Raw genomic sequence first — 18389 nt, forward strand, 5'->3', positions numbered from 1 at the left:
AAAAAAAAAAAAAAAGCTATTTCAGGTAAGTTTTAAAGAATTGGATTTTTATGACGGATTTATTTTCAGATCTTCAGATGAATGTTTTAAAAACTTCCTGAAGCTGAGTGCGGTGGCTCATGCCTGTAATCACAGCACTTTGGGAGGCCAAGGTGGGCGGGTCCCTTGAGCTCAGGCGTTCAAGATCAACCTGGGCAACATGGAGAAACCCCGTTACTACAGAAAATACAAAAATTAGCTGGGCATGGTAGCGCGCACTTGTAGTCCCAACGAATTAAGGGGCTGAGGCAGGAGGATCGCTTGAACTTAGAAGGTCAAGGCTACAGTGAGCCAAGATCGCGCCACTGCACTCCAGCCTGGAGACAAAGTGAGATCCTATCTCAAAAAAAAAAATTACTGAATCTCACCTAATATACTAAAAAAAAAAAAGCCCTATGAGACCATGAGTGCTAAGCATCTTAATCTGAATTATTTTTAAAAGGGGAAGAAATGGGACTAAAATCAGCAACTTTTAACCAACATTCTCGAGTGGCATCTACGTGCAGGCACTGTGCTAGGACTTGGGGATGTCAATAAAACTAAAGCAGGGACCCTGCACTCAAAATAGTCTGTTGGACACGCGTATGCCTTGTCAGGGAAACAATCGTGTAGAGAAATAATCCCAACACATGATATATATGTTAGATCAAATGTAGAACCAAATAATTTAAATAACTCTTAGTAGGAGCCTCAGAGTTGTCAGAGGATTGCATTTCAGGAATGAATGTCCTTCATCAAAAACTAAGTCTTCTTAATGTTATTTCTGAGAAATATAAGTGCTGCAGGCTCCAGTCTCAGCACTTTAGGCACCTGATGGTTTTCACTAATACTGCAATTAAAAATGAGTGTTATTATTAAGCATTGCCTTCAAAATGACTAATCTCTATAGGGATTTTGATCTCCTAGCAACTAGGAACACCTGCCCTTTCCCTATGATTTTTCTCGTTCTCATATGTTAAGTACACATTTTAAAAATCTCTATTCCATTAGCTGAAACTTATTCTGAAATATAATTAAGCACACCCATCTTGGTGATCAAACAGTAACACCTTTAGATAACTTTAGATAATTTAGGGTTTATCAAGCCTTCTTGGGGAGGTACAAATTTGTGGCTTTGAAGTTAGGATTCTTTGCTGGATGTTTTAATTCACTAATATTTGTTATTTATTAAGCTCCTACTATACACAGGATGCTTTACCTAAGTATTGTTCTATTTTTTAACTCTTCAGTTAAAGACATTGTGGTAGGCAGCCACAATGACTCACATTGGTCCTTTCCTCCTGGTATCCACGCCCTCCTGTAAACTTTCCCTTTGAGTTTAGTTTGGATTTAGTGACTCACTACAAATGAATAGGCAATGGGAGAAATGCAAGGCTGAAGCTTCTGATGTTAGGTTATACAAAGACTGGCTTGCTTTCTTGGGAGCCCTTTCTCACCCTCTAGCTTGGTTGCTTTGAAAGCAGCCAAATGATGTGGCATGAGCTGCCCTGTGGTAGGAAACTGACAGAGGCCTCTGAGATCCTGAGTCCAACAGCTGGCTAAGAACTGAGTCCGGGCTGGGCATGGTGGCTCATGTTTGTAATCCCAGCACTTTGGGAGGCTGAGGCAGGCATACCATGAGGTCAGGAGATCGAGACCATCCTGGCTAACATGGTGAAACCCAGTCTTTACTAAAAAAACAAAAAGTAGCCAGGCATGGTGGCTCATGTTTGTAATCCCAGCACTTTGGGAGGCTGAGGCAGGCATACCATGAGGTCAGGAGATCGAGACCATCCTGGCTAACATGGTGAAACCCAGTCTTTACTAAAAAAATACAAAAAAAATTAGCCAGGCATGGTGGCACATGCCTGTAGTCCCAGCTACTTGGGAGGCTGAGGCAGGAGAATTGCTTGAACCCGGGAGGCAGAGGTTGTAGTGAGCCGAGATCATGCCATAGCAGTCCAGCCTGGGTGATAATAGAGCAAGACTCTGTCTCAAAACAAAACAAAACAAAACAAAAAACAAAAACAAAAACTGAGTCCCGCCAACCACAACCACACAAGTGAGTTTGGAAATGATTCTCCCCAAGGTGAGCCTTCAGATGAGGCTGACATCCTAACTGCAATCTCAGTGAGAGACCTTGAGCTAGAGGCCCCCAGCTAGGCCACACCAGGATTCCCAACCTGAGGAATTTATGAGATAATAGATGTATGTTGTTTTAGGGTTTGTTTGTTATGCAGCAATAGATAATGCAGGCATTATCCCAATTTTAGAGATAAGAAAACTGAGAATCAAACATGTTAATCATGGACAATCATTCAGATAGTAACTGAACCAGGATTCTAACAGGTCTATTTGACTCCAAATCTGTGTTCTTTCCCTATCATACTCTTTCATTAAGACTAAGTTTTGCAGTAACTGTGATGTTTGCCACCGTGTCCCAGTTTATGTATGTCTCACTGATCTTTAACTTCTTATGTGGACATGTTTCTCAATGTCTCTGAATTTGAATTTTCTTATCTATAATATATATATATGTAGATAGATAGATATATAGATAGATAGATATGTTTCTTATCTATATATGGGGCACATTTCTAGCACTGGCTTACCAAGAGGCTTGCAAGGTCTCAGTGTCTTCAATCTATCTTGAGTTAATTTTTGCATAGGGTATGAAGAAGGGGTCCAGTTTCAATTTTGTACATATGGCTTGCAGTTATTCCAGCACCATTTATTGAACAGGGAGTCCTTTCTCTGTTGCTTGTTTTTGTCAGCTTTGTCAAAGATCAGATAGTTGTAGGAGTGTGTCCCTATTTCTGGGCTTTCTATTCTGTTCCATTGGTCTGTGTGTCTGTTTTTGTAGCAGTACCATGCTGTTTTGGTCACTATAGCCCTGTAGTATAGTTTGAAATTGGGTAGTGTGATGCCTCCAGCTTTGTACTTTTTGCTTAGGATTGCCTTGTCTATTCTGGCTCTTTTTGGTTCCATATGAATTTTAAAGTAGTTTTTCTAGTTCTGTGAAGAATGTCATTGTTAGTTTAACAGGAATAGATTAAATGCTACTCCTGTTTGGGATACTCTTAATCAGGGGACTCAACTGGCCAATGTGCCAATAGCTTTGTGTGGTGCTATCCTAGATGTCAAGACAGCACATTAGGGAGGTTAGGAAGGTTAGACTAGATTACCCCACACAAATGACAGGCAGAAATCTTGGCATGAAATAATATTATTCATTTATTGAAAAGGACTGGTGTGATGTAAAGGTGATTAACTCATAGTAGCACAGATAACTTTGCTTTCTGATTCTCAGTCTGTAAAGCAAATCAGAGAGATGGACTACAAAGTTCTCCTGGATTTCCACTGGGCTATGTATCTATTTGAGTTTTCAGAGCACAATAAACCCTTGGATGACAGTATTTTCTGAAGTTTTAAGTGAGTATCTATTTATCATGCCCCATACATAATTAAACATAAAATTCTTAGTAATTCAAATGCCATTTAAAATGTTTCTTCTTTTTATACTTTTCTACATTATATTCATGCTTTCCATGAATCTTAACAAACTCCTTTTGAAGCCAAAAGAAATGAATGTCTTACTCATTACATCTTCCTTGCTCTGTCTGAAAGCACTTTATTTTGCCAGCATTCATCTAGCGTGACTAATAAAGTCTTAAACTTATTTTTCATTGTTTTATACTAAAATAATCTAAAGTGTTATATAGCATTTTGGAAAATTAGATGTATTCTACTAGGTTTCTTCTTTAAAGATTTGTCAATGTCCTTTATTATCCAGCAATTCTATAAGCATGTAGCATATACCATTAACCACAATTATTTAGACATCAACTTTGGCAATCCTGCCATTCTGCTTAAAATTCCACTTGCATTCTCTTGATATTATGAATATAATATCTCACTTTATTTGTTAAGTGTAACAGTCTGGTGCCTAGACCCTAGACAGTAAACAAGTTGAATTAAGGAAGAAAGATTAAACTGATTTCTATGTATCATAATGTGTGAGAGTAAACAGTTTTGTCCTACTTCAAGTAGTCTTCTGCTTTCTTAATGGCCAAAGTTGTTCAGTCATTTGAGAAACATGATTAAGGAGCTGGAATAAAGGTTCTTTATGGAAACATGTGAAGTGATGAGACAATATAAACCAGAGGAGAAAAAGCTAAGGGGAATTTTCTCATGGTCTTCAAGCATCTTTAATCATTAAACAAATATTTTGCCAAGTTGCTTGGCACTGTTCTAGTTGCTGGGGATAAAACAGTGAACACTCAGGCAAGGCTCAAGTCCTCGTGGTGGAACCTTCTGAAGGAAAGAGAAAATAAACAAGTAACTAACTAAATAATTTTCTATAGCATATGAGGACTCATTTTTCAGAATGATATGCAGCATTGTCCATTTGAACCAGAGCAACATCTTGAATGGGGCTGGGTAAAGTAAGCCTGAGACCTGCTGTGCTGCATTCCCAGTAAGTTCGGTATTCTAAGTCACAGGATAAGTTAGGAGGTCAGCACAAGATACAGGTCATAAAGACCTTGCTGATAAAACAAGCTGCAGTAAAGAAGCTGGCTAAAACCCACCAAGACCAAGATGGTGATGAGAGTGACCTCACGTTGTCCTCACTGCTACACTCCCATTAGCACTATGACAGTTTACAAATGCGGAGGCAACATCAGGAAGTTACCCTTATGGTCTAAAAAGGGGAAGCATGAATAATCTACCCCTTGTTTAGCATATAATCAAGAAAAAGCCATAAAAAAGGGCAACCAGCAGCCCATGCTGCTGCTCTGCCTATGAAGTGGCCATTTTTTTATTCCTCTATTTTCTTAATAAACTTGCTTTCATTTTACTTTATGGAATTGCCTCGAATTCTTTCTTGTGCGAAATCCAAGAACCCTCTCTTAGGGTCTGGATTGGTACCCCTTTCTGGTAACAGCATCTTTTATCTTTGCTGGGGCCCAAATAAAAGAAAGTGAGTTCTGCACCATGAGGTAGGAAAGAAGTTCCTATAACAGGGAGAGTACATGAGGTTGACCTAAGTAGGAAGTGGGCAGCTCAGAGAAGGTGGACTCTATTGAAGCTGCAATATGGCTATCTAAGTTGAGTACTTCCCTACATACATGATCCCATTTTACACTCACAACACCCCCTGTTGAGCTAAGTTTTATAATCCTCTTGTTATAGACAACTGAGAGGCAGAGCTACTCACTTCATATCACACAGCCCCTCACTGCACAGCTAAGGCTGATTCTACATGTCTTGGACTCAAAGGCTACTGGTTTTCCCTGTGAACCACCTTGAGATTAGGTGGATGAAAGATCAACATTCTCAATATTTAAGCTTCTATTTAGGATTGCTTAGGTAGCTTCTGGAATAAAAGTAAGAAAAAAGACTACATTGGTGGCTTTCAAACTTCTTTTTTAAAAGAGCAGAATCTAATTTTCAAACAAAATTTTATGTAGAATCCCAATATATGAAACAGATTAGAATAGAGCAGTCCTGTTGGAGCTGGGTCACTCATGACTCCCCTCACCCGCCAACTCAGGAAATTCCCCCTCAATGACTAAGCCCCAATGTCCCCTTCTCTTTGCCTAGTGAATATTACCATAGTATTAGGCCTAAACAGGGTCTGAACCAATTAGGATGTTACCAAATTTTAATTTTATTACCTCAAGAAATCTCAGCTTTCATATTCCATGTGGGAAGACTTGACTGGCCATGAAGTCTGACAATAGTGCGGATTGGGGTCATTGTTATTTGAGGTATGAGTTCAGCAAGGGAATTAGTGGGGTTGAGTTCAGTGGTTAACAGAAGGCTTACTGTTCCCAGTTTTTCAGACTGAGGTCAACAACTCTGAACTTTGTAGATCTTAGGCCTGTTTGTTACTCTTGGTAATGCTCCCTTATTTACAGAGTTGCTAATGAAAGATACCCCTCCATTCCAATCACCCAGCGCTGAGAAAATCAAAAGTTTTAACTGAGTCATAAATTGGGAGCCCTTTCTTGGGGTAACAAAATAAGCAGCTAATGTTGAGAGAATCTAACTTCTTTGTTTATCCTGGTAGGCCCCAAGCTGGAGCTGGAAAGACACCAAATACAACTCCACACAGTAAGGGGGGAAGTACTGACTTGGGGGAAAGAGGGAAGAGCTTTGCTAACTGAGGAAATATTTCCTTTCCCAGTATAAGGGTAGGCGGTCCTGCTCCCTACCCACCTCTATATGTTACCTGTCCTTGGGAGAGATGCATGCACTGCTCTAACAGATTCCATAATTAAACAGAGTAAGTGGACATGCCTGCAGCTCACACAGAAGGGACTACTGCAAAGGACCCAAGTCTACCCTGGCCATTGACATTAGAGGGCCAGGGATCCTCCCTCACCCCACCTTCTGCACGCTTCTGTAGGGCCTGGGAGCCAGTGGCCATCCCTGACCTGATTGCTGCATTCACTGAGTGTGCCTCTACATCTAATCACTTAGTTTGCAGAATGCATATGGGCGTGAGGGCAAGACCAGTGTTATCTGTTGGGCACCATAAGCAAGGGCATAGGGCCCACAGTGCTTTTGGGGGCCCATGAAAATGTTTTAATTTCTTTTAAAATCGAAAGAGAAAAAATTCGGCCGGGCATGCTGACTCATGCCTGTAATCCCAGCACTTTGGGATGCCGAGGTGGGCGGATCACCTGAGGTCAGGAGTTTGAGACTATCCTGAAAAACATGGTGAAACCTTGTCTCTACTAAAAATACAAAAATTAGCTGGGCATGGTGGCACATGCCTGTAGTCCCAGCTACTTGGGAGGCTGAGGCAGGAGAATCGCTTGAACCCAGGAGGCAGAGGTTGCAGTGAGCCAAGATCATGCCACTGCACTCCAGCCTGGGCAGCAAGAGTGAGACTCGATCTATTAAAAAAAAAAAAAAAAAAAGAGAGAGAGAGAATTTTTTCCTGTAATGGAAGAAAGAGCTCACAAAGGAAAGTGCTTAGGGCTGAGGAAGGTCAAAATGACACCACTGGGTCATTGTAATGGGAATTCCTGTTGGAGGTGGATGGATTTTCTTAGGCAAAGAGTACTTGTGTGAGGAAGTGCAAACTTAATGGAGAGGAAACTAGGGGAAGAACTAGGGAATAGAAAAGCTCTCTCTTGCAACCATTTCCTCCTATTTTATCTTGTACATATAGAAATAAATCCTTTCTGGAGCAAAATAGGACAAGGAAGCAGATGAAGCATTTTGGAAAGATTTCCATTACAATGTTTAAGCAGTTTAACATCTAATGCTTAACGTGAATTTTTCTTTCACTGAACATATCGATAATATATTTCTCACAATTTGTTTTAAAAAAGAAAGCAAGACTGTTCATGTTACAGATTCAAGAAGAGTAAAAAAGCATGACAACTAAAGGCAATGCATTATTCTGACCTAACCATATTCTGGGCCAGAAAAAAAAAATTGCTTTTTTGAGGACACTTAGCAAAATTTAACTATGGACTATAGTTTAATCAGTAGTATTTACCCATTTTAAATCTCCCGATTTAGATGATTGTACTGTGGTTGTATAAGGGAATGAAAAAATATTCTTACTCTTAAAAAATACATTAAGTCCTCAACGTTGTCAGTAGATTCTTGGAAACTTCGACTTTAAGCCAAACAATGTATTATGGAGGCAATTTTACCGTAGGCTAATTAATGTAAACAAGAGTGAAATTCCTCCTACGGCTTACTTCTGGTCACAAGGATATCACCAAACTTCTAAACATAGGCTCAAAACACTTCTAATATTAAACATTGAAATGTGAGCTATACATACATTTAAGAAAGATTAATAAAAACAAGTAAGATAATTACTTACCCACATTTTCCAGTTTAGGGTCATGGGTGGCTGGAGCCTATACCAGCAGCTCAGGGTGCAAGGCAGGAACCCTTCCTGAACAAGACTCCATTCCATTGCAGGGAACACTCACGTCCACACCAACATTCACTTAGACTTGGACCTTGTAGACATGCCAATGAACCTAACATGCACAGCTTTGGGATGTGGGAGGCAATTGGAGTACCCAGATAAAACTCATGTAGACATGGGAAGAATATGCACACTCCAGGGGCCGTGGCTGAAAATAGATTTTTTTTCATCAACATTATAAGGAAATGACATTGAACGAAGCGACATTATTCAAAGACCTGCTGTGCACACTAAACTATTTAAGAGTCAAAGGTCATGATGTCAACTTCTTTGCAAAATGGACCAGAAAAAAAAAATGTATGTATATACACACATACACACATACAAAGAAAAAATAATAAGGCAAATATAGCAAAATGTTAATTGGTGAATCTTGGTAAAAGGTTTATGGGTATTCTTGGAGTTATCCTTGCAACTTTTCTATAAATATGATATATTTCAAAATAAAAAGTTAAAAGAATGAAACAGTTCAAAATTAATCCAGTATTATTAAAAGAAGGCCCAATGAAGGTAACACATTGATGCACTAATTCTACAGATGTTCAACCACCTACACCTGTGCCTGAGGAATTAATTCTGTGTTAGCAGGAACCATGGGCATTGTCAAATAAATTAGCTGATGTGAACAGGCCTATACTTGTACATGATCTACCTAATAAAAAATCATTTATTATTAGGTAGGGTCTACCTAATAAAAAAATCATTTAAAAAATTAAGTTACAGCCCCAGATGAGACTGAATAACTGGAAAACTAATTTTTACAGCTGACTTGCAGGATGAGGTTAGGCAAGTCTTTGAACTGTGAACTTCTCATTGATAAAATTTAGACACTAATGCTTGGACATGTAGATACTAATGCTTGGAACCATTACCATTTACAGTATTCCACAGCAGGCATGGAATCTGTTTTAGAATGAATACTATATTCTCATACTGAACTATGTTGGCTTAAGTTTCCTCCCAAATAAACCTGAGATAAGGGCTTGCAAGTGGGTGGTTTATTTTGGTAAGTGACTGCAAGGAACAGGAGAGAGGGCCTGGGAAGAGTGAAATAAGGGAGGGTGAAAATTCAACCCAAGGATGCATTATCAAACTCATCACTTCTGTGGCATCTGGTACTTGACCCTACTGGAGACCCTCTGTGAGGTCAAAGAATGCACCGCAGAATTGTCTGCCCAGTGGATGGAAGAGGGAGGATTTATCCACATTCTCCCACCCCTTTTGGCCAAAGGTTGCCCCATGAAGGTGTTAATTTGAAGTTTGCTTCTGTGTTAGTATAGCTGAGTGGGTGTCCTGCTGTAGCAGAGAAGCCCTGGAAAGAACTGAGAGATATGGGATTCGGTTGAGGTGTGATGCTATCAGGTTACACTGTGTGCAGCTGATTGCCATAGCAATGGCTGGAGTTGAAAGATGGACTGAGCAAAATGTGAAGGAAGGGTGGCATGAGACAAGAGGCACCTATGACTAGCAGTATCCATGTGCAATACATGCACATGGAGTGATCTGACACAAGTTCGAAAGTATGACACTGCAAAAATTGTATTGAACTCATTTTTATAAAATTTGTTCACCACACATGATAATAATAATAAATAACGCAATTTTTATTGTGTGGCAAATGCTATACAAACATCATTATTATTATCTCATTTAATCCTCAAAACAATTCTTGGGGTAGACACATCTCAGCGATTCTCAACCAGGAGTGACTTGCCCTCCAGGGTACAGTGAGCCATGTCTAGAGACATTTTTGGCTGTTACAATTAGAGGGAGTGCTATTACCATCTAGTGAGTCGAGGCGAGAGACACCGCTAAACATTCTGCAAGGCATAGGACAGCCTTCCACAACAGAGAATTTTCCAGCCCAAAATGTGAATACTGCTGAGGCTGAGGAATCCTAGTGTCACTATCCTCACTTTATAATCAAAGAAACTGAGGCTAAATGAGATTCTGTAAATTTCCTTGGGTGAGAAAGCTAGTAACCAATGGAGTTGGGATACAAACTCTGGTCTGCCTGACTTTAAAGCCATGCATACCTGGAATCTTAGCATACCGCCTTCTTACTGATGGAGAACTTTGCTCCTTAGTTCAGCTAAAACCGAGTTCTTGTCACATGACCAGTTAGGCATGCAGATACATTGAAGGGTGAGGAAACAGTTTATTGGGGGAGAAGGAAAAAAAACTCAGCAAATCGAGAGGCCCCGACCTCACAGATTCATTCCAGGCCTCCTATAGGAACTGAAGAGCCCAGGCTCCTCCTCCCCATTGCAAGTGGTTGGTTCCAACTTGCTGCGGCTTCAACCCCATTCTCCCAGTGTACAGACGAGTCAGAGGTTCTCTGGGGATCCCCACTTATCTTCCTCCTGCATCTATCACCACCACAGGGAAAGTACACGTGCATTTTAAAAAGCCTATGTGGAAGGCACAATGTGACTGATTTCTGTGTCGGTTATTATAGTAATCATAGAGGAAAGCTGAAAAATGCAGATAATGATTAGAAATCATCAATATTTCTGATTTTATAACACATTAGTATTTGGAAAATCGAAGGGATCTGACTGTTCAAAGGTCTCGTGTATTCTTAGCCTTTCTTCTCACTCTGTCATGTTACATCAATGCAGGTCACATGAAAAGGAATGTGGTATCAGGAGGTGGTAAATTGGGAAAACATGGGCTAGAGACTATTCTTACATTCAGAAACAAAGCACAGGTTTTCAGAAGTAGATTCCTTGTCCACATTGTGTTTTCCATCTGCCCCTCCTTTGTAACACAGCAGTTTATGATCACTCACAATTTTCACACTCTTTCATTTTCAAAGAAATCTATTATTATTCATTAGAGTAGTTTCACTGAACCAAGTCCAAGGCTGGCCATCTCTGCCCGAGACCATCATTATCTCTTGCACTTGCCAGCAGTCAGGGTTAATGTGTTCCAGGAGAACCTGATGAAAGGGTATTCTGATGGAGAATAAACAGAATGGCAGAACAGGGCATAACACACAGGCTTTGAACTTTTTCCTCTAGTAAAAGCTGCATCTAAAGTAAGGCAGATCACCTTCTTGGAGGGAGGAGAGTAGGAGATGAGTGGATGCAGTGTGAGCTTTACAGGCTGACAGAATTGAATTGGGATCCCAGGTATGCCACATAATGTAGGGCCTTGAGCAAGTCAGTTTGCCTAAGCTTTAATTTCCTAATCTATAAAGCTGGGGCAATAACGCCTGGCATACTGCAGGTATTCAACAAACATTAGCTATTATATTTATTAAATATTCAGTCCCCAAGTACAGAAAGTTGAATTAATCATATTCTTTGATTCATTTTATATGATTCTCATGGGTCTGTGCAAATTCTATATTAAAGCTTTTCCTTTCTTCAACACAATGTGTTTAAGATCTATCTATCCATGCTGCTAAATATATTTTTAGGTCATTATTCCTGAAAGTTAGCCTAGTAATCCACTCCATGTGTCTACCACATTTTACCTACCTGTTGCCCCATCTGATGGGTACATAAGCTGCCTGCAACTACCTGCCACTCCAAAGAATACTCTGATGAACAGCCTGTACATGTGCCCTTATAACTTCAGCACAAGCTTTTCAACAAATCCAGGGTAGTATTTAATAAAATTCTATGCACATTTATAATTAAAATAATCTTTGAAAAGTAGGAATAGAAGAAAGCTTTCTTAAGATGATAAGGACTATAAACTAGATATTTATAGCAAACATCAAACAAAATGGAGACATTTCAGTCTCTCTAAAATCAGAAAGAAAACAAGAATTCCAACTACCATAGTAACCTTCAACATTGTACTGAAAAATCTGAGCAACATAAGAAAAATAAATAAAAAGAAAAAGAATAAGAAGGGATGAGACAAAATTATCATTATTTGTAGATGATATGATTACATACAAATTCAATGAAATCAAAAGACAAGCTCTAAGAACTGAGGAATTCAGCAAGCTTGATAAACAATATCAACTTTACAAAAACCAGTATCACCTGTCTACACTAATAATTACCAAGTATGAAACATGACAAGAAGAGATAGTTCACAATAGTAATAAGAACTATGAAATTTTCAAAAGTTAACTCAGTACATGAGACTTTTATGAAAAAAATTAAACTCTATTAAAAGATACAAAGGACTTTAATAAATGGAGAAATCTAACATTGTAAAAATGTAAGTTCTTCCTAAATTGATTTATATATTGGATACAATGCTATTGAAATTTAAGCAAGATATTTAAAGAAACTTGACGAAATTATTTTAAAATGTATATGGAAGAATAAAGTTTGTGAATAAATAAATCAGTTGGAAAAAATGATCAAAGAGCAAAGACTTATCCCACCAGATTCTATGAATAATACAAAGAAATAATGATACATAGTGTTAAAGTCTTGGTGCAGAAATGGAAGGCACAGACTAGATCTATTTATACATGGGAATCTGTCATTTGCTAGAGGTGGCTTCACAAACTATTAGAGAAAGTATGTGCTATTTAACAGATGATGTCAAGGAAGAACGGCTCACTATATGGAGATAAAGTTGGACTTCTATCTCACTCACATTGTATACTTACATATGTGTGAGTGTAAATTCCTGAAGGATAGAAGATACTTGCTGTGAACAGTAAACTTACTAAGTTAATAAAAAGAAAATACGATAGAAAGTCCTTGACCTTGTAAACTTAGGACAGGTGGAATTTTCTTTTAAAAAGATCCCAAAAGCACAAATTTTAAAATGGCTGAATTTGGCAACATCGAAATTTAGGATTTTGGTTAAAGCATTTCATAGTAAAAATTAACAAGTGATAGATTGGAAGTAGATATTCGCATATTTGCAATTTTTTAAAAAAAGTTTTCTTCCAAATCACAAAGATGAGACACTCTATTGTAAAAATGGGCAACGAATGCGACAGGCAATTTGCAGACTGGATAACTCTAAAAGTATCACATGTATGAAGAGGTACTTACCCTCATTGGTGAGCAGGAAATACAAACTGAAAAAAAAAAAAAAAATTATTGTTTGGTGCCACCCAATACACATATGATTGGCAAAAATGGAAAAGGGATAATGCCAAATTTTGGGGTGGGGTGGAGGTAATGGGAAGAAAAAGGAAGTCCCGCACAGGCCCACGTGCTCGCGCCAATCCCCACGCCCCAGCGTGCCTTCTCCACCCACGCACGAGCCTCGGACGCATTTCCAGCCCCTGCGTAGGTTGCGGATGCTGGACATCCACCGCCTCCAGGTAGTTTCGCCGTCACAGCCTCGCCATCTGTAGCCAAAGCAAAACATACCCTAACTGAGACATTGCAGCTCTTGTGGCCACTGTGGGCTCACAGGGAACATGAGTGGAAGGGCCCGAGTGAAAGCCAGAGGCGTCGCCCGCAGCCCCAGTGCCACAGAAGTGGGGCGCACCCAAGCCTCGCCATTGGTGCGTAGAATGCTTATTGTGCATGGTTTCATTTTCTTCTACCTCTCTCTCTAGCCGGAACTATACCTTCCTCTACTTGTATCTCCTCCTCTCTGTTACGAAGTAGTGTATTACCTTTTCTCTCAAGTTTGAGTCTTTCCAAGGTTCCTTTTAACAGTTTTTTCCTTCTAGGGATCTTGTCTTGAGTAAGATATTAATGTAGGTATATTAGCCAGTAAAGAGGACTGAAGACTGGGGACAAGTATGTCATTCTCTTTTTCTTTCTGAGTTTTAATTTCATGATTTCGTTTTAAATTGCCTGGTAAAAAGTGATGTGCTTTCATAACATTACACGGCGTATAATCTATTGCAGTTTTTCTGACTAATTAGTATATAAGAATAAATACTGTCACACATGTGGTTTAGATTAAACTACTGTTCTTGAGCAACCACTGCAGAGAAAGCTCCTTGCTGGATTTAAGCAACTAGATTGACCTGCCAATAAGCAACTTTGGAGTGATGTTATTAATACAACTACATATTCTTAGCATTTGAAGCAAGTATTCAAATGAGTAGTTTGTGATCCTTATGCCTTTATTCTCATGAAGCGGTCTTCTCTGGACTTTGTTCATTTTTTAGCAGGCCAAGATAGAGTAACTTCTTGAACAAAGAGAAGTAGTTACTATGAAAAGAGAACATACTAATTGTTCTGTTGGTCTTTTTTGTGAACCTATTTTGGCCCAGTTTATTCAGGCAGAGTCATGATCTGAGCTGGTGACCCGGGGCCTCTGTTCATTTTATGTCCATGGGTCATGGAAGCATGAGGTCCATGTGCATCTGTGCCGCATGTCCTCTGGTGAGCTCCCTGGGCACAAGAATCTCATCTCTGCTTCTTTACACCTCCACCTATATATATCTGGCGACAGTTGTACTAAAACTAAAGTTTGATGAGTGAGGAAAACTACAGTATGTCTTTATCCTGTTTTCTGGAATAGGCACTCTCTTCTCATCTCTCAAGGGTTTTACCTGTTAACATTTTCTTTGCCTAGTTCATGGTAATCTGAAGACCTGACACTTTTCTTAGGATAATCTTTTGATTTGTGACTTACCACTGTAAATCTGAACAACCCCCCCCCCTTTTTTTTTTGCCATTTTAGCCTACATCTGTTGATCTTAGTAACAATGAAGCATCCTCTAGCAATGGCTTCTTGGGAACAAGCAGGATTTCAACGAACGGTAAGTGCAACTCAATCTGTTCATTTAGTCCCATTCTACCTGAATGGAGCAAGAGGAGCCCTGCCAAGCCTTACAGCAGTAGGTCCACCTCTTGCACATTCCGATTTCCTTTCCTTGAAGGATACCCTTTGTCATGTGCCTTTGGGACTCTAACATAGAAGCACATGCTGAATTTCCTGACACCGTTTGGTAGATGGGACTCCACAGATATTAGGAAGCCAGTTTCTGTTTCTTTCTATTCACTGAAGAATCTTCAAAAAATACTTTAAAAATCTTTATGGTGTTATATAGGAATACCATTTGATCCAGCAACCCCACTGCTGGATTTCTACCCAAAGGAAAATAAATCATTATATTCAAAATTTATCTGTACTTGTATGTTTATTGCAGCACTATTCATAATAGCAAAGATATAAAATCAACTTAAGCATTAGATAAAGAAAATGTGGTTTACATATATAAGAGAATACTACTCAGCCATAAAAAGAATGAAAGCATGTCTTGCAGCAACATGGGTGGTTTTTTTTTTTTTGAGTTGGAGTTTCGCTCTTGTTGCCCAGGCTGGAGTGCAATGGTGCAATCTCGGCTCACTGCACCCTCCACCTCCTGGGTTCAAGTGATTCCCTGCCTTAGCCTCCTGAGTAGCTGGGATTACAGGCATATGCTACCACGCCTGGCTAATTTTGTATTTTTAGTAGAGACGGGGTTTCTCCATGTTGTTCAGGCTGGCCTTGAACTCCCTACCTCAGGTGATCTGCACATCTCGGCTTCCCAAAGTGCTGGGATTACAGGTATGAGCCACTGCCCCTGGGCGGCGGCCATTATCTTAACTGAAATAACTCAAAAACAGAAAGTCAAATACTGCATGTTCTTACTTGTAAGTGGAAGCTTAATAATGTGTACACATTGACATAGAGTGTGGAATAATAGACACTGGAGGCTTGGAAGGTTGGGAGGGTGGGAGGGGAGTGAGAAATCACTTAATGGCTGCAATGTACATTATTCAGATGATGGTTACACTAAAAGCCCAGACTTCACACTATGCAATATATCCATGTAACAAAACTATGCTCTTATGTCTTAAATGTATATGAACTTTTTAAAAAGCAAAAAAAATCTGAATGGTATATAAATGCCAATGCCATTGCTTGGAAAGATGGTAGAAACCTGGTATGCATGTAGCCACTGCTCTCTTTCTTCCCCTCCTGTGGTAAACGTCACCATTCAATGGTAGCTCTCCTCACTGCAAAGCCAGATTTGGTCTCAGGATACTTGTCAACATGCAACGCAAAGTCACCACAATCACACACTGTGAGTTGGCATGCCCCATGTGTTAGTCTGCTAGGGCTGCCCTGACAAAGTAGTACCAACTAGGTGGCTTAATCAGCAGAAATTTATTTGCTCACAAATCTGGATGCTTACAGTCTGAGATCAGGTGGGACAGGGCTGGTTTCTTCTGAGGACCCTCTTCTTGGTTTACACATAGCCGACTTCTCCTTGTGTTCACATGATCTTTCCTTTGCATTTCTATGTCCTAATTCCTCTTCTTATGACATCAGTCATACTGGATTAGGAACCACCATAATGACCTCACTTTAACATAATCACCTATTTAAAGACCCTGTCTCCAAATATGGTCACATTCTGAGGCACTGGGGCTTAAGGCCCATGACCCTGAATAAAACCAATTAGCCAGGCCGGGTATGGTGACTCAGGCCCGTAATCCCAGCACTTTGAGAGGCCAAGGCCAAGGCGGGCGGATCACCTGAAGTCAGAAGTTCAAGACCAGCCTGGCTAACTAGGTGAAACCCTGTTTCTACTTTTCCACTAAAAATACAAAAAATTTGCTGGGTGTGGTGGCACACACCTGTAATCCCAGCCGCTCAGGAGGTTGAGGGAGGAGAATCGCTTGAACCTGGGAGGTGGAGGTTGCAGTGAACCGAGATCGCACTGTTGCACTCCAGCTTGGGCAACAAGAGCGAAATTCCAATTCCATCTCAAAAAAAAAGAAAAGAAAAGGAAGAAGAAGAAAAAAAAAACCAGTTAGCCATCTCTCTTGCTCTGACCACAGTGTTTTTTATTTTCCCAAGCAACTGATTTCTAATAAATATGGAAGCTCTAAGCATTAGGTTCTCCCAGGCTCTGTGTCCCCCCACCCATCTCATGTCTGACTCTGCTATTCCTCGCTGGGAATTTTCCAGTCCTGTGTATGTACCCCTGTGATCCAAACACACAAATGAATGAGCAGCCTGTGAACACAGCAGCCCTGCTCTGACAGGCCCAGTGCCTTCCATTATTTTCAAACATTATTCCATCCTTGCGAATGTTTTTTCACATCCGCCACACATTGTCATGAACAGTGAATGATGAAAATCCTTCATCCTTGGAGGGAAAATTGGAGTTTTCTTTATTTATTTTAAAATACATATAACATAAAATTTACCATTTTAATTACTTTTAAATGTGCAGTCTTGGGAGATGAACTTCATTTATATTGTCGTGCAATCATCACCACCATCCAACTTTAGATCTTTTTTCACCTTGCAAAATTGAAACTCTGTACTCATTAAATAATAACTCCCATTCCCCGCATCCTCCAGCTCCTGGTAACTGCCATACTATAGTAGCTCGAATTTTCAGAAACCACCTAACATCTTTTGAAACCAAGAGCAATGGCTTATATGGACAGTTTAGTGAGGGTAATAGAACTAAACATTAAATACATTTTGTGATTTTCCTGGGAAACTTAGACTCCACTGAGCAGGGGCTGGACAGCATTTGAGCCGGTGGTAGTTCCATGTAGGGTGGTTTCACACAGTGACTACGTCAAAGGCAGTGGTCATGTAGACTTCTAGAAATTCATATTACTTTGCAGTAACATTTTGTATTTTTATAAAGTTATTTTCAACATGCCAGAAAGTCAGCATCTCCCATACTAATTTAAACAGAAAATACTCATTTGGAAACAGATTTTAATTTCATATTTTCTAGAAGCTATCAGTAAGTGATATGCCCTGAGGTGAAACACTGGCTTTTATTCTTATGGGGAATGACCTAGAATAAAAACTGATGGCAATGTTCCAGGCAATTTCTCTTCTTTTCATTGGGAAATGTCAGAGATTCAGCTTCTTTCTGGGCAGAAGTTGCTGAGGACAGAAGTTAGTCGGTAACCCTTCAGGGTGTTACACAAGAGCTAAGGGCAGGAGAGCTGCCCTCCATAAATAGGTATGGAGAAGGGAATGGGGAGGGAGGGCTTTCTCTTTAGCCAAGAAGGGAAATTACAAGAGCAATAACTACAATATTACAAGAGCAAAAACTAACTCAAGATCTGCTTTTGTTTTTGTGAGACAGGGTCTTGCCCTGTCGCCCAGGCTGGAGTGCGGGCGTGACCATGGCTCACTACTACCCCCACCTGTGGAGTTGGGTTAAGTGATCCTCCCACCTCAGCCCAGGCACATGTCACCATGCCCAGCTGATTTTTTGTGTTTTTGGTAGAGACAGGGTTTCAACATGTTGCCCAGTCTGGTCTCTTAACTCCTGAGCTCAAGCGATCGACCTGCCATGACCTCCTAAAGTGCCAGGACTACAGGCATGAGTCACCACATCTGGCCAAGATCTGTTATTTTTAACAAAACATTCTGTGTTTTCTTCACAATTTTCTATTTTTAGGCTGAAGACTTCTCTATAGTCGTGAATGGTTTCAGCAATACGGGCAAGCTGTATCCAAAACCACAAGTTTGGATTGCAATGCATTTT

General features: G+C 39.9%; 1 protein-coding gene across 1 annotated transcript in view; it reads left to right on the forward strand.

Moving 5' to 3' along the window:
* Nucleotides 1–13120: 13120 nt before the first annotated feature.
* The window catches only part of PIWIL4 (piwi-like RNA-mediated gene silencing 4), a 48559-nt gene continuing 43290 nt past the window's right edge, over nucleotides 13121–18389 (forward strand). The window contains exons 1-2 of the mRNA XM_011926572.1: nucleotides 13121–13418; nucleotides 14555–14633. Of these exons, the coding sequence (XP_011781962.1) occupies nucleotides 13332–13418; nucleotides 14555–14633 (166 nt within the window). The 5' untranslated portion in view covers nucleotides 13121–13331. The remainder of the gene's footprint in view (nucleotides 13419–14554; nucleotides 14634–18389) is intronic.

This window comes from Colobus angolensis, unplaced genomic scaffold (genome assembly GCF_000951035.1).
Source record: "Colobus angolensis palliatus isolate OR3802 unplaced genomic scaffold, Cang.pa_1.0 Scaffold7, whole genome shotgun sequence".
NCBI classification, from domain to species: Eukaryota; Metazoa; Chordata; class Mammalia; order Primates; family Cercopithecidae; genus Colobus; species Colobus angolensis.